At 34.9% G+C, this 27,646-nt stretch overlaps 1 protein-coding gene across 1 annotated transcript; it reads left to right on the top strand.

The window, feature by feature from the left end:
* The first annotated feature begins 8,189 nt into the window (after positions 1-8,189).
* On the top strand, positions 8,190-26,564 carry LOC137398611 (QRFP-like peptide receptor). Its single transcript, XM_068084778.1, has 4 exons — positions 8,190-9,163; positions 21,505-21,711; positions 23,142-23,296; positions 25,899-26,564. The coding sequence occupies exons 1-4, from the start codon at positions 8,363-8,365 to the stop codon at positions 25,972-25,974; spliced, it is 1,239 nt and encodes a 412-aa protein (XP_067940879.1). The 5' UTR covers positions 8,190-8,362; the 3' UTR covers positions 25,975-26,564.
* Positions 26,565-27,646: the final 1,082 nt, after the last annotated feature.

Genomic DNA, 27,646 nt, shown 5'->3' with positions numbered 1-27,646 from the left:
GACCGATGGAACCTAAATAATTAGACCGATGGAACCTAAATAGTTAGACCGATGGAACCTAAATAATTAGACCATTGGAACCTAAATAGTTAGACCGATGGAACCTAAATAGTTAGACCGATGGAACAAGTTTGAGCAACAGTGTATTTGTTGTTCTCTCTCTTGCAGTCAGTGGAAGCAACTAAGACTAAACTTTTGCTTTGTTTTGATTGCAGCTCTCCAGGACGGTGTGTTGTCTACTGTTGTGTGCCAACATATTGTCTAGTTTTTTCTCCAGGACATATTCCGTTTTGCTGCATTCTTGAGTCTGGGTCTACAAGTTCAACGGTATAGCAAAATGGATTTTTAATCTGAGCCTTCCCTGATTTCTCCTTTGTTTGTGGTTGCTCAGTTAATAAAAAGAATCAATGCCCAAAGTGTTTCTAGTCTCTTATGGAATGGTCTTTTCGATTGAAGTCAGTTAATTTATAATGGTAAGTAAACTCTAATAGTGGAAGTGGCTTTCATCAATTGATTAGCTCGTGGTGAGTTTAGGAAATATTAGCATAGATGTATTAGCATATTGGCATAACAAATAGGTTCGCTCTTGCTTAATACGCCAAAGTGAGGTTATTACTCAAGTCAGAATATAATACCCCTTGTGTGCTCTTTTTTTTAGTAACTGAATAAACCTACTAGTTCTATGACAGAAAAAAAAACCAACTAATTCTTACGATGAAGCAGATGGGAAGATGACAAGCATGCTTTAGTATTTACAGCATAAAGGCATTTAATGGATGATTTATGTGTTGATCAGAGTTAGTTCTGTAGCTCAGAAGCAGAGCAACAGTTAACTGAATATTAGTGGGACAGTTTTTCTACAAAGGGTTTGCCTTAACACTTGTTATAAAACTTCAAAAAAAATTCAGTCTTCCATGATAGTGCTCTGCCTTGAAAATGTATGCGGAAGAGTAACCTAGAATATATAAAAAATATCCATCATATGTAAAAAAATATGTACTTATATATGATTATATATACATGATATAAATACATGATTATTCTAAATGAAAAACCCAAAGATGGCTGCAGGCCATCAGAAGTCATCAGGTTGACAGTTTCCTGCCTACCTAACTTTCAGATATCCCAGTATTAAATGGTTGAGAATCATTTTCAATCTGACAATTTCTATAAGTAGGAGTAAACGTTATAGTCACTGTGTTGAAAAACACTATAAAATTAATGGTAATTTTACACCATAATACCTTGTTTTTCTGTAGTGTAGGAAACAAAAAGTCGACCTTGTGGTGGACTGTCACGGAGTTGCAAGGTACGCGCACACTTATTGTAAACCTAGACCTGGCTTCCTGCTTCAGCTTTATCTCATGATTCATTTCAACATCACTTATGGCCAATAAAATGGCGTTTTGAGACTGTTTATCAGTGTTTAAAGTCTTTCATTAAACTTTGTGATCCAGCCACAGATTAGTCAAATCTTACATGACGCAAGCAACTACTAAAGGCTACTAGCAGTAAGGCCACTACTTTGTTGGAGTTAATCTTACAATACTTCGATGTTCGTCTGCGTTAAAAATGTTCCCTCTATCACCCATCTTCTTTCTCATCAGTGAATGGTTTGAAGCATAGCGTTCCCATACAATGCTGTCGCATAAATGATGAATTACTCGTCCCGCAGCAAATGCCATAGAAGATAAAAATCAAGCAATCGGGACAGCCTAACACCTTCCTGGAAGCGGTGCACATTGCACAGGCTGCTGCAGATGCTTGGCAAACATTCAAGAAGTTTGCCAGCTGCATTCTTTCTCACATTGATGCCTTTCCTCGCCGATGCCACTAGTTTACGGTGCACATAATCAACAAATAATCGCTAAGAGGATAATGCTAAAATACTGGGATATTGTGTGGACCAACCTTAGACTTTCAGCACTCTGTACATGTGGTGGAGATAAAAACTAGGGCTAAGTAGGGCTTATCTTGGTTTCTACTCCAATAATGTAGCACTGTGGTTTTTAGTAGTTTTTTCAGCAATCGGAATTTCAGCTTTTTTTTATCAAAATCACAAAATGAAACCTTCTAGCATCAACACTTTAAAGACTAAAATTTCAGGCCTCAAATAAATCAGGAAAAGTTTTTCTATCGAATTCTACGCTCAAGTAAACCCGGAATAATAGCTTCACTTTGTTTTTCTAGTCTATGTAAGACTAGGAGAATAGCCAGCGTTGCTCGAGTATTAAGAATCAGCTTATAAGCAGTGATAGCAATGCCACACTTATAAATTCAGCTTATAAACAATGCTACTTGCCATTAGCCTAGCACATTGCCAATGGATAATTTATGGCTAGTTACAGCTCTTACTAATTTGTAAAATGACGTTGCACCGTGATGGAGAGGGGTAATGCGTTTTTACCCACATAGCAACATATATCGCTGGATGAATTTATTAAGCTCGTGTGGCTTATTTAATAAGGGATTAGACTAGCAAACAGGAAGGTTCAGGGTCAAATCTTATGCGATATGGGTTATTGATTCCAAGATTTTAATAGCTATAGCTGGACAAACACACATATAAACACAGACAATTTGAGAAATATATATATATATCGGTTAGGAATTTTGTGTCGCCGTGTATGGTACAGGTTTCTAATATTATTTTGAAGTTTCAAGTCCTTTGAACGAGTAGTGCTTTAGGTATTGTCAAGATACTTAAGGAACGTCCAACCGACGTAAAAATGAAAAAATGGCTGCCATCAGAACATTACTTTCTAATGATATTCTGACCGAAATTCTCAGTAACAAAAATCAAAATTAGACAAAACTAGAAAGCTTCTTCTACTCAGCACAAAGAGCCTTGCACTGAAACTATTTGTATTTCTATATATATTTCTCAAAGTTGGTCATCCGTCGCTGTATATGTCTAGCTATAGCTACTAAAATATTGCAATAACAAATCCATAAAGCAGTTTATTTGATCTCGAAACCTTCCATTCACCAGTTTGACTGCCTTGCTAACTATGCCACACGAGCTTGATAGAAATGCTAGGCAAGGATATATGTTGGTATGTGGGAGCAAATGGTCTTACTGCTTTCAGTTATGACACAAAGCCATGGCGAAACATCAGGGAGAGGGGTATACCCCTTTCCCTGACGTTACACCGTAGCTCTCATTAGTAAGCTAAAAGCTGATTTTTAATACAAGGGCAATGCCCGATAGTAGCCTGCAACTAGTTTATTAATAAAGATTATACACACTCTAATAGGCTCATTGTACACAAACCTTTATGTTGCGCCGCTACCTCTAAAACAATCCATCTTTAAAAGGGTGTAACAAAAAAAATTATTATATTTGATTTCTGTTGTCTTCATCGACTTCTACATGCCATGAGGTTTAAAATGCTGTTCAGTGCAAAAGAAATAGGTTGGTCGGATTCGGGGACTCGCTCGTTTATACAGGGGAAAACTTCAATGTGTTGACAAACATGCCTTATCACTCAAAGAGTGACAATGAACACCTGTTATTTTTATCTGTTAGATTAAGCGCATCGGCTGTAAAGCGTGATATGATTGGTTGTTTCACTACCAACAGCAGAATACATGAGGTCTCACAAGGCTCAGTTGAACCACAAACAGGTCATAAAGGAAAGATTATAGTATCTCCGACACTACATTTTTCAAATGTAGTGCAAGAATTTGCAAAAAGATTTTTGCTTATTCGTATTCAGATGTTAGGCTAGATGTTAATATAAACCTTTTACTGATAACCAATAATCAATCGCAATGCCTTTCTGTAAGTTGAGAACAGTTAAAATACGCAGGATTATCGTGTATAGATGTGGGTACAAGATAGCGTATTGTTTCGTTAGTTTTCTACTAAAGGTCTACAGAACACTTTAAATACAACTGCAGAATGAGTTTCTTTTATCTAAAATAAACTGTTAAAATGTCGCATTAGGTTGAGACATGCAGTCTTTGAGCTATTCACAATTTTAGCAATTAGACAAAACTCTTTAAATCAATGTGAACTTTTATTGCTCTCTATAGGTCTACTAACTAAACGTCATTGTGAGCATGAGATAAAAAGAAACAATGGGATTATCTTCACCACAACAATCTCATCTGATCTATTGACTGTCAAAATCTGCATGAGCTGTCTGAGCTCTTTGAAATTCTTTATCAATAAGTTTACCTGGTAAAGGAAACCATCATGCTTTACCACACATTGGCATTTATTTAAAAGTCTGTGGTACAAAATCACCTGCAAGCGGATTGAAATATTGTTGACAAATTAGAAACTTTGAAATTTTGTTTATATTGTACTCTGTTTATGTTATGTCATCATTCATGACATTAGAATGTTATATACACAGCAGCATAGCCTACCCATTTAAGCAGCAACTCAGACTGCAAAAATACTAGTTCAGCAAAACATGTCGCCCAAGATTACCTAAATCTTATTAAAAAAAATTTTTAAACATTTTTTCGGTAAAAACCTCAATGGATGATATACTGACCCGAGGCTTTTTCAGTTGAATTTGTCATATGATCTCCTTTACAAACAGACAGTGCTCGGTGTCTAACTGTGGATATGAACTAGAAGACATTAAACAGTGCAATTGCCTAACTATAAGTATTTCTTCAACAAAGTATTTGAACATAATTCAAATGTTAAAATTTTCTTTAATATTCAAAATTGATGTAATCACGTCTCCTGTGGATGTCAATAGGTGCTGTCTTAGGCAGAGTATAAAAAGGCCTTCCATTAGTAAATGGTAGCATATTTGTATGTATATATATACTTATTATCACTCTATGTTGGAGTACCTACTACCTGTTTGCCACTGAATAGCAATCCACAGCAGACATGAGAATCACCCACGGTGAACCAAGTATAATAATTAGGCCTATCTTTAGATGATAACTCTATGATTTTCAAAAGCCATCGGTAAAATTCCCTCTATGCTTTGGATTAACGGTGATACCACCATTATTACTACAGCTAATTTTTTGTAGCTGTAGTTCCTGTTGGTCGTGGTAACTTTATGTTTGAAAATGAACTCATACAAAACCTTTGTAGATTTTATCAGAAATTATCGGTATTTTTCTATAATTTGTGATAGTTTTGATGTCTGAGGTGATCTGATTACCAGGATGTATTAAAATTAAAAGTTATAAAACCTGATCATGCTTAAAGTGCCCAGTCTAACAAAAGTGTGGCTGTAACCTGTACAGAGTATCAACTACCGTAATGTTAACAGCTTATAGCGTCATTTTGTACGTATTTTTTTCTTTTGAGCGTTTTAACCGCGTTAAAGTTTTATTGATTTTATCGTTATAACCATCTTGAAATTTCCTGGCAATGAAATCCCCTCAAACACCAAAAAAATTTGTAAATGATAGAAAAATACTAATATTTTCTGATAACATTCACTAAAAATTTGTGCAAACTCATCTCTATGTATCTAGATGGACAATTTCTTGTGAGAGCAGTCTATGGATAGGTTGAAGGATAGGTCAGATTTATAAATGACAAAATCAGTCTTTTAATAGACCAACATAGTCTTTTCCACAAACCTTTTGTGTAAGATCATCGTTAACTGTAGTATCTGTATGATTAACAGTGGTACCTCTATGCTTTACAGTGGTAGCTCTATGCTTTACAGTGGTAACTCTATGCTTTACAGTGGTACCTCTATGATTTACAGTGGTAACTCTATGCTTTACAGTGGTACCGCTATGATTTACAGTGGTAACTCTATGCTTTACAGTGGTACCTCTTTGATTTACAGTGGTAACTCTATGCTTTACAGTGGTACCGCTATGATTTACAGTGGTAACTCTATGCTTTACAGTGGTAACTCTCACCTTTACGGTAGTAACTCAGTGTGAAATAAGAACAATAGCTTATATAATCTTCACACGGTAAATGTTTGGAAAGCAATGAAAAGGAATGAATCATTGATGGGTGAATGTCTGACAGGTGCATTCAATGTCGATTTCATTGCAGACTTCTATTCAGCTAAATTACGAAACTTTTACACAAACTGATTCATAGACAGCAGCCAAGCAACCAACCAAAACAACAGTATTATTAAACCTATTGCAAAAAAATTAAATTTTTGCAATAGGTTTAACAATACTGTTGCTAGATCAGTATTACCATATACCACTGAATAATGCGATGTTTAACCGCTATGTAGGTCTGCCATTGTCAATGGCCAATAGACATCAACGTACCACAGTTGATGCAATAACTGTTATTGTCCTGGCAGTCTAGCGCCATGAGAGATCATCTGGTGTAGTAACAACGTGTACAACTATTCTACATAGTCAAAGCCTGAACCATTGATGCAGTTGTTAGAATGTTGGTCCATCAAACCGGAAGCTGTGAGTTCAAATCCTGTTGGAAGCGAATCCTTTTTCTAGCCTTCAAGCGTGACTTTGGATAAAGAGAACAACAAGGCGCTTATTATGGTAAAGATTAACTGTTAACAGTCTCTAACAGTTAGCAGTCTCTATTGCTTCTCCTAAAAGCTTACCAATTCAAAATAGGTACAAACAAAAATGCTCCAATTAAATCATTTGTAAAAAGAAAATGGCAAGCTTGCTAAGAAACTCGACTGTTTATCTGATTAGTACAAAAGAAATTTAAGCTAAAGCTGTGTACATAACCTGGTTTCATTTTAGCTTTCAAATACCATCTGTAGTAGTGGGGAATTTTGGGCAATGTGCCGTAACAGTGAAATTACAGTGCATACCCTTTGAAAGTCAAGTGTCAGTTGACCTGAAGCATCAACTTTATACTAATGCTCAGAGCAGCTGGATTGCTGACTTCCCTCTATCTACTGCTCATCAATGAGTTTTTAGTAGTAAGTAGTTTTAGTTAGTAGATTGGTTGAGGATTCACTCCCCTCTCGCCTTTGAAAAGGAAAGAATAATCTATCACTATTGACACTCGCGTGAGATAACACAATCGTTTCAGTAAAATATCTTTTTTATGTTTGGCTAGGTGTTAAGATGATGTGAAAGGCTTATATATGTGTCATACCCTTCTCCGTTACCCCCTTTCTTGCCATACCACCACTTCCTTTCACAAACAACTAAACCACTTGAGTCTAATTAGAAAAAACTGCTTTGAAACGTTTTGCGTGCACTCATTATGCCGTAGGAAAATTAGACCTTGATGTTTATCAAGCTTAATGTAAGTTGTGCGCCTGAGTGCATACAGGCGGCAGGCAGAATAATCTTTGCTTGAGTCTAATTAGCTAGTTTGTTTGCTTTCATTCGAGAGGTGGGTAGGCAACTTGCCCTACAGTGTGCTGGTATGGCATACCTTGAGTAGGGTTATGCCATACTATAGCTCACGGCTAACACCATAGATATACCCCCAAACCTCGGCTCTACTAAAAATACACTTACAGTATTCATTATTCTGGTTATAATCTTATGAAAGCTTTCAGAAGCTCTTTGAAAGTTGGTTGCGGTTATTCCACCATGTTTTCTTGGTCAGCATTTGTTTAAACACTAGTTTCTCATGTTGTTGGCAGAGTTATCTTTTTTTTAAGGTTGTTCCACATGCTTCTTTGAACTTCAATGAGAAACATGACTAGTAAAGTTGGCCAACCCCTGACAAAATGACCAATGCGTTTCCCCGGTAGTAACAGCAGTTTGAGACCAGACGATTTCCATTACATCACGCAGCGGGAGATTAAAACTTTGACCAGCCATTTCATACTCTTAAGTGCTAACCATGAAACCACAGCTGCTTGATATAGCCATTCTGTCATGCTTACATATTATAATAATTGTAAACTTTACAATAATTAAGGTATCTCAAACCATACAGACTTAAAGCAAAGACCTTTGCACTTTTCAGCTTTTGGAGTTTCATTATCATTAGCATTGTGTTCACCATTGTGTTCTGATTACCAATTTCAACATTTAACAATTAGTGGATGCTTGTGAGCGTATCTCTGGTCAAACTCTTTATGGCCATGATTGGATCCACTCCTGGAATACACACCACTAAGAAGATTAAAAGCAATGGTAATATCTCCACCTTGCCAGCAGATTACAAAACCGCTAGCGTTTTTTTGTCTTTTGCCTGAAAGTGGCTAATGATAGAGTGATAAATCATGCAAGTAGTTCTTCATGATTCACTGAGCTTGTGCCTTGTGCCGGAGCTTGTGTGCGGAGTAACCGTTGATGAGTACAGTTGGCGAAATGCACTATCCTAAGTGGGACAACATATTTTAGCAACAGCTCTTTTAGCCAACGAGTCATATTGGATTAATTTTTGAAATTTCTTGTACTAGGCACCAAAGGATCGCTTGCATGCTGCCGGAAGGTTCTTGATCGTTTTGTTACAATGGATTATTTTGACAATGCTACGCTACTCTACAAATCATCTGAAACACTTTCTACATCAACTTTGTCGCCACTTTCTACCATTACAACGGATTCTTTGAAAACAACTAATGGTTCGGTGGACACTTCTGAAGACCTGACTAATGCAGAAAACATTGTAATATTTTTCGTTTTCTCGGCAATCGCATTCCTTGGTATTCTTTTCAACACCCTAACTATCATCATTTTCACTACTGGCAGGAGATCGTCAGTACGAGACATTCGCATACTCATTTTAAACTTAGCCGCTGTTGACCTCGTATACTCTATCTCGGGACCGATTCCAGCCGCTCTCATGATCAATAAGGTATCATTCGTAGACAATGTAGGGATATGTAAAGTCTTTCGATTTGTCTATATTTTAAGCGCTTATGGGAGCCCGTTGGCAAATCTAGGAATAGCCATAGAAAGACTCATCATTCTATATTCGCCTGCACGCACCCTCCGACTCAGGAATCGTCAGTCGGTAATGCTAATAATAATAGGATCACTATGGGCGTTCAACCTGGCGATTACTGCCGAGTACCTCGTTTCTCCTCAACTCGTGATGGACGACGGAGTGCGTTACTGTGAATCCTTAACATTTTTAGAAAGAAATTATAGCAAAGTGTTTGCATGGTTACTCGTGGTAAAGTTCTGCGTTCCATCACTTCTTATAATGATTATTTACACTGTCATTCTAGTCAAACTTACTATGTGCGGACCTATAGGGAATATATCAAAAGATTCTCACTTAAAGAAGCAGACGAAAGCCCGTAATCAGGTAAGAAAGACTGTAGGTTATTATTGGTTATTGATTTAGTAAAGAATAGTTTAGAACTAGTCTTTAATTAATATATTAATATATTAATAAATTATGCAAAAAATCACTACTTGTTCCCAAATAGCAAGTTTGTTTGGTTTCATTCGAGAGATGGGGTAGGCAACTTGCCCTACAGTGTGCTGGTATGGCATACCTTAAGTAGGGGTATGCTTTACTATAGGCTATGGCCTATAACATGATTACTCCCCAAACCTCCACTCTACTAACATGATGTGTTTAATATTTATTATACCGACCTTGATCTTATAAAAACTGTCTTGAATTCTTTTTAAAGTTTCAAGCTGGGTGCCGCTGCTGTTGCTATTAATATATAAACTGGACTAAATCATTAATTAATTAATTTACTATGAATTATTAAATTACATTGTGACAGAATTTCCATTTTTTCAAATTTCTCATTTTTTGTTTTCATATAAATGTAGGTCAGAAATTTCAATGAATATAAGTAACACTAGAAATGAATTTGGAGCATTTTAACATGTTCACAAGTATCATAAATTGTCATAGAATTGGACTTGCTGACAAAACTGTCATGTTACATTGTCTTCTTTTTTATTTATTTAAGAATTTTTTGCCATCTAGTCGGTGTCTACTAACACTGATTGTTCTGGTCATTTTAACAAGACACAGAATTATACCTCAGTCTCAAGCAAACTACGCAGTACCACTAAATATGCATCAGTAGTACATACTAAATAACTATGAGTCATAGGTCATGTGAGTCAAACATATCACAAGGTTTTCTTGAACCTTTCTGTATTTCTTTATCAAACTACCAACCAAACCGCTTGCCAACCATTCCATGAACCGATCATCAACTCAACTGGTGGCATCTCAGTTCACACTCTAAAACCTTTGTCTCGAAATGTGGCTCAGCTCAAAGATGAGTCCACTTTCATCATGACACCAACAAAAACGTTTACTGTGTTCTAGTGCATAGACTGGATAGACCAGTTAGTTGACTCAGCAGGTAAAAGAACCTTCGCAGGTAGAAGAACCTTCGTGTTAAGTAAGATCAGTGTGACCATTGACAGTTTCCGTTGACACAGGTTTTATTTTCTCCAAGTAGCTAGTTTTTTTACATTCATTAAATAGGTGTTATAGGCAACTAGCTACAGAGAGCCCTAGAAAAGCATACACTACCAGGTGTTACTAAAAATATAACTTTGGCGTTCATTACGTTGAGTTATAAACCATGTAAATGCAGTCATAAACTGACCAAACAGTTTCAAGTTGATTGTTGTTTCTCCTGCATGTATTTGTGTATGTCTAAACGCTCTCTGCATGTTTCTGGTTGAGCCATTCTGTTGCGCTGAACTACCATAGTTATTGTCCCAGGCTTTGGCAAATACGCTGTACAATGCTTGGGACTACTCAAATAGTTTCAGATGCAGTTTGCAGGGCTGATGCATTTTTTCACTTACAGAGGTGTATTATCATGGAATTTGTATTCACTTTAAACCATACATCATGGTTTATGTTCAATAATTCCAACATCTAACAGATGTTGGTTTTTTAATACTAACTTATTTTATGGTTAAACAATCAGCTCAGGCAGGGCAGTGAAAGCTTCGAACCTGTCAATTATTTTATATTTATTCACTAGGTTTGCCAACAAATTTGCTATGTTTAGGCACCTAGCTTATATCTTGTATAAGTCCGTCTAAAACAACAGAAATAATTGTTATGAAAAAAACAGGTTAAACGGATGGATAGGTTTGACCCATTTAAGAGATGGACAAATATTATTCAAATTGAACTCTTTTTGTGTACATTTTTAAACTAAGGCCACCGAAGTATGAGGCAAGTTTAAACCAAAAGGCTTTCTCAGTAAAAACATAAGGTAAAATATTTAACTCGCTAAAAAACCAATCAAGTTTATTTAAAACATCACTATCTCAAAAATGCAAAGTATTTATTAAACTTCATGTTTAATTTTTGAACGATTCAAATTCAGTAAATACAAACGATAAATAAGCCAGTATCTGGTGACTAGTAAAACAGTTACTATTGAACAACAACAACGGTTGCGTTTAACAAACAAAGTTTTGAGTAATCCAAGCTGAATGGTAGCAAGACTCTGGTTACTTTGCCCGCGCTGTTACCACTTCAGCAAATTTTATTTAGCTAATCTTCATAGGCAACTCAGCTTTTATTCTCTTGTATTCGTCATCTTGTGTCTTCATACTCAAACTCAAAAAAGTTGAACGTAATATAACCATATTTTTACTATTTTGCTTTATTTTAACTGGCAAGCAGGCAAGGTGCTCGCTAAAGATTTACTTAGTTTCCATAGTTTTGGAGTAGATCAGTGAGTCATTAGGGTTGTCTCTCCTTGACAGTGAGGCAGCTCATTGCCCAAACTCTTAAGCCATGCTCAGAGCGATAAAACACCAGAGCAGTTCGCTGCCACAAACTCTAAGACTATATACAGACGCAAAGGATAGCATAAACATAATCTTTATCAGAATGACAAGCTTGGGAATTAATTCACTGTGCATTCATCTTCTTTCCAAATGCTAAAAAACCGTCTCAGGCAATTTTGGTTTAATTTGAGAATGCAATCTTTGGTGCCTGAAATATGTTTTTTCATATGACGCTCAAAGTAACCCAAAGAACTGGTGTGCTCCAAGAGTTACATGTAAAAGATTTATGCAAATAACAATGTGCTTGGCTTACACTTATTATCGACTTCATGATCATTTGATGCTAGTTCAGTATGCTTTAAATTTACTTGTGTTACATTTGGTTCAGTTGACAACAAACCCAATCTCTGAAATTCCCAAACGTATCAATAGAAGCAGCAATCTACTAATGGCTTCAATTATAATGATAGTAATGATTCTAAAAAGAATAATAGTAAAATTAGTAGTAATAACAATAATAGTAATAATAACAGTAATAATAATAAAGAAATCAAACAGTGTCAGGTCATAGACATAGCAATACCTGGAGACACAAGGGTAGTACAGAAGGAAGATGAGAAGATTGATAAATACAAAAAGCTTGGATTCAAGATAAACAGACTGTAGAAGGTGAAGACCGAAGTGATACCAATAGTAATTGGTGCACTCAGAACAATATCAATGAGGCATATAGCATACTTGACCGAGGTGGGAGTGAACATGTCTTTTGAGACTATACAGAAGACAGCCATCTTGGCAACAGCTCACAATTTAAGGAAGGTCCTCTCTTAGTGGAGTTGAAGAAGATGTTGGATCCTTTGGCCTTTTGTTAAGACTCGGACTCAACACGAACTAAAACCAGTCACCTACTACCACACGACTGTGAAGACAAACTTTTACAATAATAATAATAACAATACAAATAGAAATAATAATAATGAGACTTTGGTTGAATGATACTACTCTAATTACATGCCTACTGGACATAGAAAACTCACAAACTTTTACACAGTTTACATGTAGATAGTGATACGATTGTATCATTACGTTATTCTGCCTATAAAACATGATACTTGGTTAGAAAAAAATGAGTACTTGGTTGATAGACATATGTTAGGTTTGAATAGATGATTAAATCAAATATGATCAAAAATTGATTTGGAAAGAAAGCTGTACAAAATGTCAATTATAAAAGCGATGAGAAGGTGAATTTATACTAGTGCAAGTAGTAAGACCACTTTGGCCCAATTGGTGAAATACCAATGAGTTGAATCTTTACCCTGAGCTTGCTACTATTGAAATACGAAGAATTGTTTGTCAATCGAAAGTTGAACACAGAACTTTTGAGTTACTGACGATCATTTTAGTAATATATTGTACTATAAATGGTCATAAGGAAAGACATACTCAAAACTATTCATCTAGGCTGTCATATGCATTCAGTTTTTGTCTGTGCAATTCTGCACAACTCTCAAGGAAGACAGTTATTTCAAGGTTTTAGTATTCAAATCAGCTGATTTTTTGTCATTTCAAAATACAGAAAAAATTTAATGTGGAAAAGCCTCATTGTGAACATACATGTATCATGAACTAGTTAAAAAGGATGACCTAGTAGCATTATAGGCAAAAAGAAGCTTTGTGAGAAAAAGGCTAAATCGGAAACATGTTTATTTCAATGAAAAACTGCTTCAAAGAGTTTATATGTAATGCTTGAGTTTTGGAAGTTTTTTGTGAATTTTTAAATAGTCCTGAAAAGTTATAATGCTCAAAACTTTAAACTAAGAAAAACAGTAAATACGGCGCTATGATGGGACAGATTGTTATCAAAGCATCATATATGTGAATGCATGGCTTATATATAGTAGATACTTATATCTCAAGATGATCTTATACAGAGTCTTGTAGATTTTGTTAGAAATTATCAGTAGTTTTCTATTGTTCGCGATGTTTGTTGATTTGTGATGTTTGACCTGTACAACTTAAGACCGGTTGGTTGAAAGTTGACACGGCTGTAACTAGGATGGCGTATACACTTGTATATATATACACTATATATACACTATATATAGTTTATATATACACTATATATATAGTGTATATATACACTATATATACACTATATATATAAATATAAACATGTATATATATATATGTATACAGTATATGCCTTGAAGGTATACAGTGTGAGTGCGGCTGTGTTGACCTGTACAACTTAAGACCGGTTGGTTGAAAGTTGACACGGCTGTAACTAGGATGGCGTATCACTTGTATATATATACACTATATATACACTATATACATGTATATAGTGTATATATACACTATATATAGTGTATATATACACTATATATACACCATATATATAAATATAAACATGTATATATATATGTATACAGTATATGCCTTGAAGGTATACAGTGTGAGTTGCAGCTGTGTCGACCTGTGCCAACTTAAGACCGGTTGGTTGAAAGTTGACATGGTTGTAAATTGGATGGTGTAGATAGTCATATACATATGTATACATGTATATACAAATATTTATACAGTGCTTTGAAGGTATACAGTGTGAGTTACGACTGTATCGACCTGTATCAACTTACGACAGGTTGGTTAAAAGTTGACATGTAACTTACAAGTAGTTGGTTGTAACTAGGATAGTGTATATACTTGAGACTATATTGTGTAGATCTATCAATAGACTGAGTTTTTTTAATAATAAATCTGATCTACCCATAGACCTATCCATAGACTGTTCCCACAAGGTTCTATCTACGTTCTTAAAGAAGAACTTACACCAATTTTGAGAATATTTATAAAATACATTTGGAACTTTTTCTATCATTTGCTTTTGACGTTGGAGGTGATCTGATTGCCAGAATGTTTCAAGATTAAAATCATGAGAACTTGATCATGATGAAAATGCTCAAATCAAGCGAAAATGCAATTATGACACTTATGGTCGCAAAGAAGCCGACAGAATAGCCGACAAACTGACAAAACTTCAACGCAATTGCTGATATCAACAATCGCAATAATAGCAACTAGTGACATCATTTCATTTTACACGTATTTTTCTTCTAACCGTTTTAACCGTGATCACGTTGCATCAGTTCTAATCTTGAAACATCTTGGCAATTTGATCACTTCAAACATAAAAAAAACGATGGAAAAAGGATAGAAAAATACCAATAGCATTGAATAAAATTTACAAATGTATTTGTGAAAGTTAATCTGTAAGCCAAAACAATAGCAACTAGAATATCGATGGTAGCACAGTCTTGTTGCTTTCAGGCACATTCCATAGAAGCTCAAACTATGTAAGAGTAACAATTCTATGAGTAAACAGAGCTTAGGTTTAACCATGGAAAAACGGCTTATTCTAGAATTAGGGCAAACCCTAGTTTAAAAACACATTTATTATGAGATATGGGCTGCAAGGTTCAGCAGAGCATGAAATTATAAAATAGAAAATATGCCAGGGGCGATTAAAAGTATATCTAGTAAAATATAGGTTGAAAGAGAAAAACCAATGATCATCTACATGTAATTTATAAAAGTCATAAAGTTTAAACATGTCATAGAATGAGTTAGTAACATAATAAACTAGTAAGTCAATGGGTGAGTGAATGAGTGAGAGATTGAATCACTGAGAGAGGGAGAGAATGAGAGAAACAGTGAGTAAGTGAGTCAGTGAGTGAGTGAGCGAACCAGTGAGCAGAGAGTTAGTCCCTGAGAGAGTGAGAGAGAGAGTGAGTGAGTGAGAGAGTGAGAGAATGATAGTGCGAGGAAAAGAGAGAGAGAGAGAGAAACAGTGAGTAAGTGAACGAGTTACCGAACCAGTGAGTGAGAGAGTGAGTCCCTGAGAGAGTTATAGGTGAGAGAGTGAGAGAGAGTGAGAGAGAGAGAGTGAGTGAGTGAGTGAGTGAGTGAGTGAGTGAGAGAGTGAGAGAGAGTGAGAGAGAGTGAGAGAGTGAGAGAGTTTGAGAGTGAGAGAGTGAAAGAATGAAAGAGTGAGGAAAAGAGAGAAAGAGAGAGAGTGAGTGAGTGATAGAGTGATGAGTGAGAGAGGGAGAGATTGAGAGAGTGAGAGAGAGTGAGAGAGTGAGAGAGTTAGAGAGTGAGAGAGTGAGAGAGTGAAAGAATGAAAGAGCGAGGAAAAGAGAGAAAAAGAGAGAGTGAGTGAGTGAGAGAGTGAGAGAGTGAAAGAGTGAGAGATTGATGAGTGAGGGAGTTAGAGAGTGAGAGAGAGTGAAAGAGTGAGATAGTGAGAGTGTGAGAGAGTGAGAGAGTGAGAGAGTGAAAGAATGACAGAAGGAGATAGTGAGAGAGTGAAAGAGTGAGAGAATGAAAGAGTGATGGGTAAGACAGTCAGAGAGTGAGAGGGAAAGTGAGAGAGTGAGATATTAAGAAGTGGAGAGAGTAATAGAATGAGTGATTGATTGCCCAACTGAGTGGGTAAGTGAAATAATCAGTAGGAAGGTTTTCAGGAAGTCATAGCAAGCTCGTCAGTGAGCATGTGAGTGAGTGAGTGAGCAAGTAAGTTATATAGCAACTACAAAGGTTAGTGTATGATTCAGAGAAGGTGTTTGTAATATTAGAAGTGTTCCAATATGTTATTACAATAGTTGACCAAGTTAATTATTGCTTGGTTGTCCAAAAGTTTCAAAACTGGTAAGTGTGTAAAAAGTTTATGAATGAACACTCTGATTCATGAGACAGAGTGTGGGTAGATCAGCGCAATGCGATCGGGAGTAAGCAATCGGTAGGTAAAGAATCTAGATCAGCTGAAGTCTGAGATGCTTCGGTCAAAGAAACTGATGAGCAGAGATAAAGTAAATAACAAGCTCAACAACTCTAGAACGCTCATACTCTATATAACACAAAGGGAGTAGCTGAGTGGGAGCGCCTGATACCAAGCCTGATTGATGCGTGTCAGGTGATAGGCTAAGGTTCCCTTCCTCTTCGATGGATTTCGCTTAGAATCTCATCAAACTGTCAACGAACAGACTATCTTGTGGTAGTATTAAATGAATATTAGTACTGAATAATCGTATTTATAACCCGTCAACTGGGTTAATTCATTCGAGGATCTCATCATTCCTTACTCTCTTTCCGTTACATCTGTCTTCTGCTACCTTTGTGATGTCTAAACTGTCTTCTGCTACCTTCGTGATGTCTAAACTGTCTTCTGCTACCTTCGTGATGTCTAATCTGCCCTCTGCATACCTTCGTGATGTCTAAACTGCCCTCTGCATACCTTCATGATGTCTAAACTGTTCTCTGCATACCTTTCACTCATTATTTCTCTACTTTTCTTAAGCAGACGTTTATAGTCCGATGAATGTTGGGTAGTGTTCTGTGTTTTTGCTAGAGTTTGCAACTCAACCCATTGGTCATTTTACATCTTTTGGCTATATGAAGAATGAGTATGGTGTACAGGCTTCAATTGTAATGACGCAACCGTGAAAAAGTCAGAGTCCTTTCTGCTATGATTAGGGTGAGCGATAAAAGGTCTTAGATACCGTAGAATCTCTATTTGAACACCACCTCTATAATAGAGTGCCATGGCTTTTAATTAGAGGTTTTACAGTAACTCACCTGCAACTCTCATGATAAAGCATTATAACTGTAGTCTGACATATTTGCAGATAGTTAATAATAACCACAAACAGTCCAAATAAAACTGGTTTGGTTAATGCTAAAAATGTTTAGATTGGATTCGTTGTTGGGTCATTTTCAAAATGACGGACTGAGCATCATGGCAATTACCTGTTGCTAGAACTGGAATGTATAAAAAGACTTATTGAGACCAGTAGGCCTAAACAGTCATGTCTCTCTTCAATTCCTAAACAGATAGTTAATATTATTGTTATTGTTGTTATCGGCAAGCACCTAAAATGTGCATGTAGAAGGAACTTAGAAGCATGGAGTATACCTCATTTGAGGCTATGAAAATGTTCTCCAGTAACGAATAAACCTTAGTTGTAACTTCTTTTAATGACATACTGCAAGAGGACTAGCTATTAGGTAATTATGTGTTGGCATTATTAGATGCATGATCAATCCATCATTGTACAAATGTAGCTTTTAGTGTTACAAAAAACTGCCAGAAATAGAATGTTGGGCAGACGAAATGGAGTTCAAATCTAGTTTCCATTTATCATCACTTGATCTACCCACAAATCGTGCCCCTGTTTACATATATTTCTATATACCTGCGCAGAGGTTTCGTTGCTTTGTTCAATACATGATCCACTTTTAATATGAAGTTTACATAGGTTATTTGTTTTACAGAGCTGACAAGATCTACTTGTAGCCAGAACTTACTTTTGCATTGCATTTATGCATTAGAGCGACCAAACTGCTCTTCACTTGTGTTCAAAAAAGTTATTATAATTATTGCCTAATTCAGTTTCCATTTCAGCTTTGAAAGCGGTATTTTGGTTTTTTGTTTAATTTCAAAACAATTATTATCTAACTAAAAAAGAAAATGTTAGTAAAACTTTCAGGCGTTCTTAATAAACATTGCAAACCAACCTGAAATTGTGGTACGCTTAGTTACATGCCACACTGTTAATCTCCTGACCACAACGTGAAAATATTTCTATTTAAAAAGCGGTCATTTAAATAAAATTAATTTTTTTTAATTTTAAATTAAACTTTATATTAAGATTGAATTGATTAGAACAATTATTTTAATTATTTCAAACTAATAAGTAAGCAATTTTCAAATAAAAATAATTTTAATTAAGATAATTTTAAAATAAAAATAATCTATTAAAATATCTTACTAATAGAATTAAATTTTAATGGTCTAAGTATATGGCTTTCAAAAGCAGTGTTTTTTTGTCGCTCAAAACTTTTCACATCGCTGATAGTTTTTGGGTGTGAATTCTGCTAGAATGTACAATACTATTTTCATTAATGAAATTAACCAAAACAATAAAATGCTATGTTTTACTAGTAAGACCCGTGATGCCCAAAACCTTGCTTATTCTTAATCAGATAACCTGCAAATGGATGATTTTCAGGAACCAGATAGAGTTTTAATAACAAATATTTTAGCGACCTTCAGGAGAATGCCGAGCAAATGCGCATGAAAGTTGGATGAAATATAAGTTGGATGAAATCAGCCAATAAATGAGGAAATGCATAACATTTATGCAGACTAACCTACAGACAGACAATGATGAAATAGGGTTTGTTAAAATGGCTGAGTCATTAGTTTTCATAAGGGCAAAAGATTTGTTTGGTGGCTGCATGAAGATGAGCCAGACAGTTGATGTAATCTACAGCAGGTGCTTCGCTGCACTAAGCATATACTCACTAGATGTCTTAGTTTTATGGTAAACTTCCATGGTTAGACAAGCCAGAAAATAACTTTACATAGAAAATATTAGAGAGATTTATGCTAATAAGGTCGAATTTTGTCAACATCAACTTTTGACAAAAGATGATCTTTTGACAAAAGATATGCCAATAAAATTGACATTTGTCTAAAAACATATCTAGCTTCAAACCCTGTCAGCAATGTTTCAATAACTTGAAAACCAAATACCGAGCACTAAAATTTGTTCTACGTGCATTCATCAACATTTTAGTACAGCGTTGTCTATACACCGTAGTCTCCTAAAAAGCTAGACGGAAAAATAATGACTTCAGCTTCCTCATGGCATAGTCTAATGTTGAGTATACTAAACACTAATCTTATTATTTAATAAAGAAACAGCAAAAGCGATACTTTTACATATTTGACACCTGTACTCCCCAAAACACAACTGTAACCCAATGACATTCATCTGAGCAGCTGAAGAATAGGAGAACTGAGTAACGCTGATTAACTCGCAGCCACCTTATTATGAGAGGCATTGAGAGTAATTAACATTGTGATGATCCACTTTATGTAAATTATGGTGCTGTTAAACCTCAGAGTCTTTCAAACGGATATTGTTGTTGGATTATGGCGGAATGATACCGCTTTTTGTGTGACTCAACAATAAATGATATCCTATGCCGGACAACTAAAGTTAAGAAATACGAACTTCTGGTTATAGCTGGAACAGTGGCTATATTCTATGAATAAATAATGCAGCCTCTTAATTGAAATTTGAGTGTTTCCATGATAAATGTCTTGCTATCGTCATGAAAGTTGATGTAGCAACAAGAGGCAATATTTTATAAAATACTATTGGCATTGCTACCACACTGTGAGTCCGTTGCACAGGTTTGATCAGTTTAGGAGTTTGTTAAACTGTTAGAACTTGAACCAATGTGTCAGCATGAGCTAAATATGTCAGACTCCTATTTCTACGTGTTAGTTTTTTAGCCTGGGATCTAAATTCTGAGAAAATGTTTAACTCGGCACTTGCAGTAAGTTTGGACAAACGAAGTATAAAGTTTTTTACAACATTGCAATTTTGTAAATAGAAGTAAAAAGATAACTAGATAAAAACAAAAACATATAACCAATATGAGTTTAAACCCATCTTTATTATACAACAAGTTATGCCAGGATTATTCACTACTACATCTTTCTTAGAGCTTATGCATTATTCAACTGACACCTGCCTTTATGTGTCACTCAAGCTTCTGGCAGGTCTGGTTGACTTCTTACAGAAGCTTATCTAGTTCCGTCAGCTGGTCAGTTCACAACACTGCATCTGCTTCTCAGTGTCTGACCAACCAATTATTCTTAGTATTCCAAACTTTTCAAGTGCTTTTCTAAGACACCTTCATAAAGAAAAATAGTGAATAACTTGAAAACTCTAGCCAAACCTGTGCTATGATCAGAAACTACATGTATGAAAAAATTAAAGCCTCAAGTAATTTATTTTCTTTTTTGTGTAGTAAACACTAATATGAACATTTCTGCATCAATGAGCTTAAATCTTTGACATGACAAGATTGCTAAATGTCTATATTTAACTATTAATCTAATTTCATACAATCGTATATAAATTGTTGGTCGATTAACTAGTTGCTGTCTCTCGACAGCTACTAGTTTATCGACAGCTACCGCTTCATATAAGGCGTTGCTGTCGAGAGACAGCAACGCCTTATATGAAGCTTTCATTTCCTAAGTTATTCATGCTTTGCTTGTCTAAGACTAACAGAAAATACATTCAAAGCATTTTATATTGGAGTGTAAAATGTTTTCTACTTTTCAACAGCTATCTACGTATTTCTCTTCCATTCTCCAATTTAAACATGGCTACCTGCGGTTGGTGGTTCCTTTTTTACTTGTTGTTATAGATGGCTACTTTTAATAAAGTATGCTTAGAATTTGGTTTTTAGATCGGGTTATGATGGTGATGATGACATTGTTTGGTATATAATCAATAATTAGGGTTTCAACGCCCTGATTTAACCCAGTCCAATTAATCTATGGCTGAGAATATACATTGTCAATGATATTGGTAGCTCTTCAATCTGCTATCTAATATCTACCTACTATCATAGTTGTACCCTCATTTGGTTCACGTGGCACTCTATTATGTTTTTATATTGTTTTTCGTATTTTGCATTTTCAAATAATAAAAGTTTTTAGCAGATTCATACTTAGCTTTCTAATCAAGAGTTCTTTTGTATTTGTGCGGAGAATTTCCCAGAATAATCAGATTAGAAGAGAGACTGAAGCAGACTGCTTATTGGCTAAAGCGGATTGCTTTAGCCAATAAGCAGTCATGTAACAAAGGATATGACTATTCAGCATTACCATTTGAAAGTGACAAACTACCTGAGAAACTTCATGGAACACTTCAAGACTTTATCAAGACATCATGGAAGTCTATACAGGCCTTGAAATTTTGTCGAGTATAAGTAAGCTTGAGCAGATTTTATCAGCCATGATTTTAATTTGTTGGGCTCTTATTACAGATGGTGAAGATGCTGTCGCTAGTTGCGTGTATCACTCTAATAGCGTACCTACCGTACAACCTCTACAGTATCACATATGAGTACGATGATCCTTTGGATAATGTGCCCAAGGGACCGCTTATCTGCGAGATGATTCTCTTTGCTATTCAGCTGACTAACGGATTCACCTCCCCATTGGTCTACTATGGCTATGATAGATACTTCAAGGTGAGTTCTTAACAATCCCCTTATCAATGTTTATGATTTAAGGCTATGATAGACATTTTAAGATTGGTTTTTAATAATATCATAATAAAGGTTTAAAATTTTTTGCTAGGTTAGATACTGCCAAGTTGTTTTTTTACAATCCCTTCATAAAGGTTTCTGATTTAAGGCTACGACAAATGTGTTAAGTGTAGTTTTCATAATACCATCATAATGGTTTAGAATTTTTGGCTAGGTTAGATTCTTCAAGGTTGGTTTTTTTACAATTCCTTCATAAAGGTTTCTGATTCAAGGCTACATTTAAAAGCCTTTAGCCAACTTTACATACAAGCACATTTTTATCTAACTAGATTAAAAAACATGCCAAAAAAGCAGCAAATTTTTTTAATACATTTTAGAAATTTATAGTAACATATCTTGATTATACTTTATGTAGCACTTCAAAAAGAGACCCGTGCAAAGTATCAGATCCATTTTACATATCTTAGAAATGTCTATAAACATCTGTTGGTTATGCTTTATGTGGCATTGTAAATAGAAACCCGTGCCCCTGGCTATTTGCTGTTTCAGTGGTTAATATTCTTAAGACATTGCCTTTAATGATTTGATGAAACAAGAGGATATCAGCACCAAAGAGAAAACAAGAATAATATTCATGGCTTGTCAGACAAGGCAGTTTTGTTTATCAGTCTGTGTTATTAAACCGCCCAGAAGAACGTTAAACTATCAAAGCATAATCTGCCTCTTATGATCAATTGAGCAATACAGATAAAAGAAATCTATATACCGCACTCTCGAGAGACCAGCCAAGCGATGCAGCTGCTACGATACCACTGGTCATTTTTAGCATGCTTATGTATGCATAAATTTGACTTGCATTAGCATTCAATTTGGTTGAGACTCTTTCCGGAAAAGCTGAATAATAATGAGTGACCAATTTTAATACGTCAGCTGTACTGAAATGAAGATAGAAGGTTTAGCGGAAACTTGGTTTGCGGACTACTAGTTTTTCTATATTTACTATAATTGTTCAACATACATATAATGAACCAGGTTTGGTTTAGTAGTGTAAATCACCTGACCTGTGAACTGGAGGTTAGAGTTCAGTTTTTAAGGAATCTATCATTGGTGGCAGGAATGGCATTTCTTGTGGTTTCTTTACCACTGGACTCAAGCGTATCTAACCAAGATCACAGAACCATTGCATTCTACAAGGATACTCTGATAGGCACACACAGTTTCTGCTTTAAAAAAGTAAAGGAAACATCATAGTCAACCTTTTAAAGATTTATAACTTTGTAGCAAAAAGAAAACTCTGTTTAAAAAGTTTAAAAAACGTTCTGGTATCGAAGATTACTAAGAATTTCATTGTAGCTCCTTATAATGTCTATAAAATTTCAGACAGCATTAGGTATCTATGAGTACATTTTTAGAGAGACCTCTTTGAGCTCTTTGGCTGCCGCAAGCTTCTGGCTAAATCTTCTAGCTCTTTCCCAACCCAGACCACCACGACAGCAAGAACAATGAAGCCAACCAGCACTAAGGTCATTCGGGTTCAAGAGCCACGCACAACTGAGACAGAACTCAGGTGAGTGTACATTTAGGCGCCTCTAACATCAGGTAGCTCACTGTAACATCATGTAGCTCTCTGTAACATGATGTAGCTCACTGTAACATCATGTAGCTCTCTGTAACATCATGTAGCTTACTGTAACATCATGTAGGTCACTGTAACATCATGTAGCTCACTGTAATGTCATGTAGCTCTCTGTAACATGATGTAGCTTACTGTAACATCATGTAGGTCACTGTAACATCATGTAGCTCACTGTAACATCATGTAGCTCTCTGTAACATCATGTAGCTTACTGTAACATCATGTAGGTCACTGTAACATCATGTAGCTCACTGTAATGTCATGTAGCTCTCTGTAACATGATGTAGCTCACTGCAACATCATGTAGCTCACTGCAACATCATGTAGCTCACTGTCACATCATGTAGCTCACTGTAACATCATGTAGCTCACTGTAACATAATGTAGCTCACTGCAACATCATGCAGCTCACTGTAACATCATATAGCGCACTGTAACATCATGTAGCACACTGTAACATCACATAGCTCACTGTACTAGTGATAGTTTTATAGAACACTAAAATCAGCTTTAGTAATGGTACGCTATAAACATTCATATACAATTACATTTAAATATATTGCATTATATTAAATAATATTACACTATACTATATTTAAATTAAATCAATGTGTCATTAAAACAATAAGAAAAAAGCCTTCCGAAAGTGTATATAACTAGTTGCCTAAAACTAAATAAGGCAACTATTTGGCAACATGCAGCAGGTACTAAAAGCCTTATAACTAAACATTTGGCAACATGTAGCAGGTACTAAAAGCCTTATAACTAAACATTTGGCAACATGCAGCAGGTACTAAAAGCCTTATAACTAAACATTTGGCAACATGCAGCAGGTACTAAAAGCCTTATAACTAAACATTTGGCAACATGTAGCAGGTACTAAAAGCCTTATAACTAAACATTTGGCAACATGCAGCAGGTACTAAAAGCCTTATAACTAAACATTTGGCAACATGTAGCAGGTACTAAAAGCCTTATAACTAAACATTTGGCAACATGCAGCAGGTACTAAAAGCCTTATAACTAAACATTTGGCAACATGCAGCAGGTACTAAAAGCCTTATAACTAAACATTTGGCAACATGCAGCAGGTACTAAAAGCCTTATAACTAAACATTTGGCAACATGCAGCAGGTACTAAAAGCCTTATAACTAAACATTTGGCAACATGTAGCAGGTACTAAAAGCCTTATAACTAAACATTTGGCAACATGTAGCAGGTACTAAAAGCCTTATAACTAAACAGCATACTTACCTAGTTTAGCAACCTCCATTGTTTGCCTTTAGATAATATATTACCATTGACAGACTGTGAAACGCATATCATGTACTGCATCCAAATAGCTCAATGCTCTCTTAACATTTATTTTAAAAATTATACGATATAATATATCATGTTATATAACATAATATAATGATATATATGATATGATGAATAAAGTTTTAAAAAAGAATTAAGTTATATATAGTATATATTGTGTGTAGTATTCTCAATATTGGGTACTATAAACTGTTTAATATATATTGTCAGTCAGAATAAAATTTACCATCAAATATATTAATACCAGAATTTTATTAATTTTATTAATATTAATTCCGATAATTAATATTAATAATATTAATTATTAGAAATGATTCGTTGTTCACATATTAATTGTAAGCTCAGTTGTTAACGACATTGGATAAGTTTATCCTAATCAATATATAACAGATAACATTAATATAATATTTTGTTTTGAGTCGGTATACAATAGTACAGTAGTACAGTAGATCTACACTACCTATAGTCAAGTGAATTAGCTGAACCATCTGGATAAAAAAATGTAATTCTTAAGTCAATTACCCCAACCTTCAGCACTGTCCGGTGTGAAATTGGAAAATCTAAGCCTCATAACCTAGCAACACACCTAACCTCTTTAAAATTAGTCTTAGCTGCAAATTAAAATCTATTAACTAAAGGCTAGTAATTTACAGCTGATTTTAAGTTCAATTATGTTTGGAAGTTGTTGAGGGTTGAGATCAATAGAAAATTGTAAGCTTACTTTAGAATACATAACAGACAATATACAGCATCCAATATACAAAATAAAATATATAATAGACAAGATAAATCATGTAATGCATAATATAAAAATTATATTGTGTAATAGAATGTGTAAAGTATATACCCTAAAATATGTAATACATAATACATGTATGTAAATATAACATATAATACATAAGAAAAAAATAAAGTATTCAAGTGTAAAATAAAATTTGGTTGTAAGTTGTGTATGATATTGCCGTCACAACTAATCATTTTTTGAGTAAGGTCTATGTATTGTTTCTAGTTGTTGAATCTTTTAGCACTAATCGCAACTTCAAGCACTTGCTAAATATTGTCAGATGATTACCATCATAGGCATTGTCTAGGTGCTGCTGGTTAGACAAGGCTCAGTTGTTTTGTTAGTTGGTAAGCTAGCAATACATTAATATATTTAGGTCAGTGTTTATGCTCACCTGTTGTAAAATAAAAATTATATTTTATTTTCAGAAATCAAAACAAAGAAAAGAAGGGTTCTTTGATGAAAGAGACAACTTGGCTAAAATCGACAAAACATAAAACGTAAAACACGGATATTAGAAATTAATATATTTATTTTATTAATTGTTTTACCAACTCACTATTCATTTCATAGCAGTTTATGTTTTTTTTTCTGTTTTACATTATATGCTTTATAAATGCTGTCTTGTTGGGTTCAGCCTTTGCAAAGGACAAAATTGTAGGCAGCATAGAGTGTAAATATACAACAATGTTTTAAATGAACTCTCTTCACTCGAAACTCAATGCAGCTAAATACGTTGTTAAAATGCTCTCTGCTGGCAGGTTGTGATATAGCAGAAATCAGGTGCATTTACTTATTTTAGTTTCTGTAAAAAAGAACTGATTCACCAGTTTAATCGTGATTTTGTTTCCTATCATGCAATAGTTCAAGGGTTACAAGCTAACTCAAACCTTTTTGTAAAACTTTAGTGGACTTTGTTAAGATTTTGGCTAAACTATATATTAATGTACTATATTTTTGTAAATTACAGTTTTTCTGGCCACTTTGTAACTATTTCAGGCAACTTTTATTATCTTTTAATTTATTATTGCCCAGTGACTAGGGCAAAGTGTTTCACAACTTGTGCATAGAAGGCAATAAACCATTGAAAAGAAGACATTAATTATTCTTAGACAACGTGAAGACATGGCTAATGCCTGTGGCTAGAGGCTGTTATGAAGGATTAGGAGTGTAGAAAGATACCTGAAAAAGTAGGGGAGTAAAAGAAAAGTAAATTATGTGTTGCCAGTGTTTATTTCAAATCTATTTTCTAGCTGTAATTTGTGAAAGTAATGAAATTTTAGACGAACAATAGATAAAAAACCAAGGGAACCAGATTAGACCATAAATGTAATCGATAGCGCAAAAAGGAAAAAAGATAGAAAAAAAGGGAGGCAGAGTTTGACAAGATAAAACAAAGGTATGGTGAAAGCAGGAGAACAAAAAAAACAAGAGATTTTGAGGTATTTTATGTAAAAAACTTGCTAATCTAAAAACAGTAATCTATCATCTATAACTCAATAACTTTATCAAGTGTGAGGATCAATAATATAGAATATGTATCTTTGTGATTGATTTGTTCATCAAACTATTCAGCTATATAAAAGATCTTTTGCATCACCAACCATATTTAATAACAGGCAGATTGGCTTCCATGGTTTAGCGCTTGATCTGTCTTTCTAGTCAAATTTATGGGGTAAAAGCTGATCATGAAAAGAGTCTCTTAATCCCTGAGTCACATTTTGTATTTCAGCTTTGTTCAGCCCCACGTGATCAGAGCGAATCTTCTCTAAAAAAAACATTTTCTCATCTAGTGGAGCATCAATAGATCTTACCAGAGTCATCATTTTATTATTCTTTACAGCTTGATGAACTATCAGCATTCTAAGCTCTAATTATTTTAGGATAAGATTATATGCATGTATGACTAAAGTTTAAGCTGGGTATACGCTAGATGCTATTCAAGTTACTTTGGATTCTCTGACAAATTTTCATTACGTTTTGGCAAGCTGAAAATTTCAGTTGCCGTAACATAATGGAAGAGAGAGATAGAGAGAAACAAGGAAAAATTTATGTTGCCAACTAATGCAACCAGTTTCCATTATATCACCTCTCTTTTTCTCTTTTATATTCTTTCTCTCTCTCTCCTCTCTATCTCTATCTCTCTCCTTTCTCTATCTATCTCTATCTCTCTCTA

This window comes from Watersipora subatra, chromosome 6, assembly GCF_963576615.1.
Source record: "Watersipora subatra chromosome 6, tzWatSuba1.1, whole genome shotgun sequence".
Taxonomy (NCBI): domain Eukaryota; kingdom Metazoa; phylum Bryozoa; class Gymnolaemata; order Cheilostomatida; family Watersiporidae; genus Watersipora; species Watersipora subatra.
The sequence above is the reverse complement of the archived record's forward strand: the minus strand, read 5'-3'. Positions and strand labels throughout refer to the sequence as shown.

Bases quoted from the DNA above. Each gene is read 5' to 3' on its own strand.
- LOC137398611 (XM_068084778.1), top strand. From the start codon at position 8,363: ATGGATTATTTTGACAATGCTACGCTACTCTACAAATCATCTGAAACA. The intron at 9,164-21,504 runs GTAAGAAAGACT...CTCTTATTACAG, and splicing joins AGACGAAAGCCCGTAATCAG to ATGGTGAAGATGCTGTCGCT. The intron at 21,712-23,141 runs GTGAGTTCTTAA...GTACATTTTTAG, and splicing joins GCTATGATAGATACTTCAAG to AGAGACCTCTTTGAGCTCTT.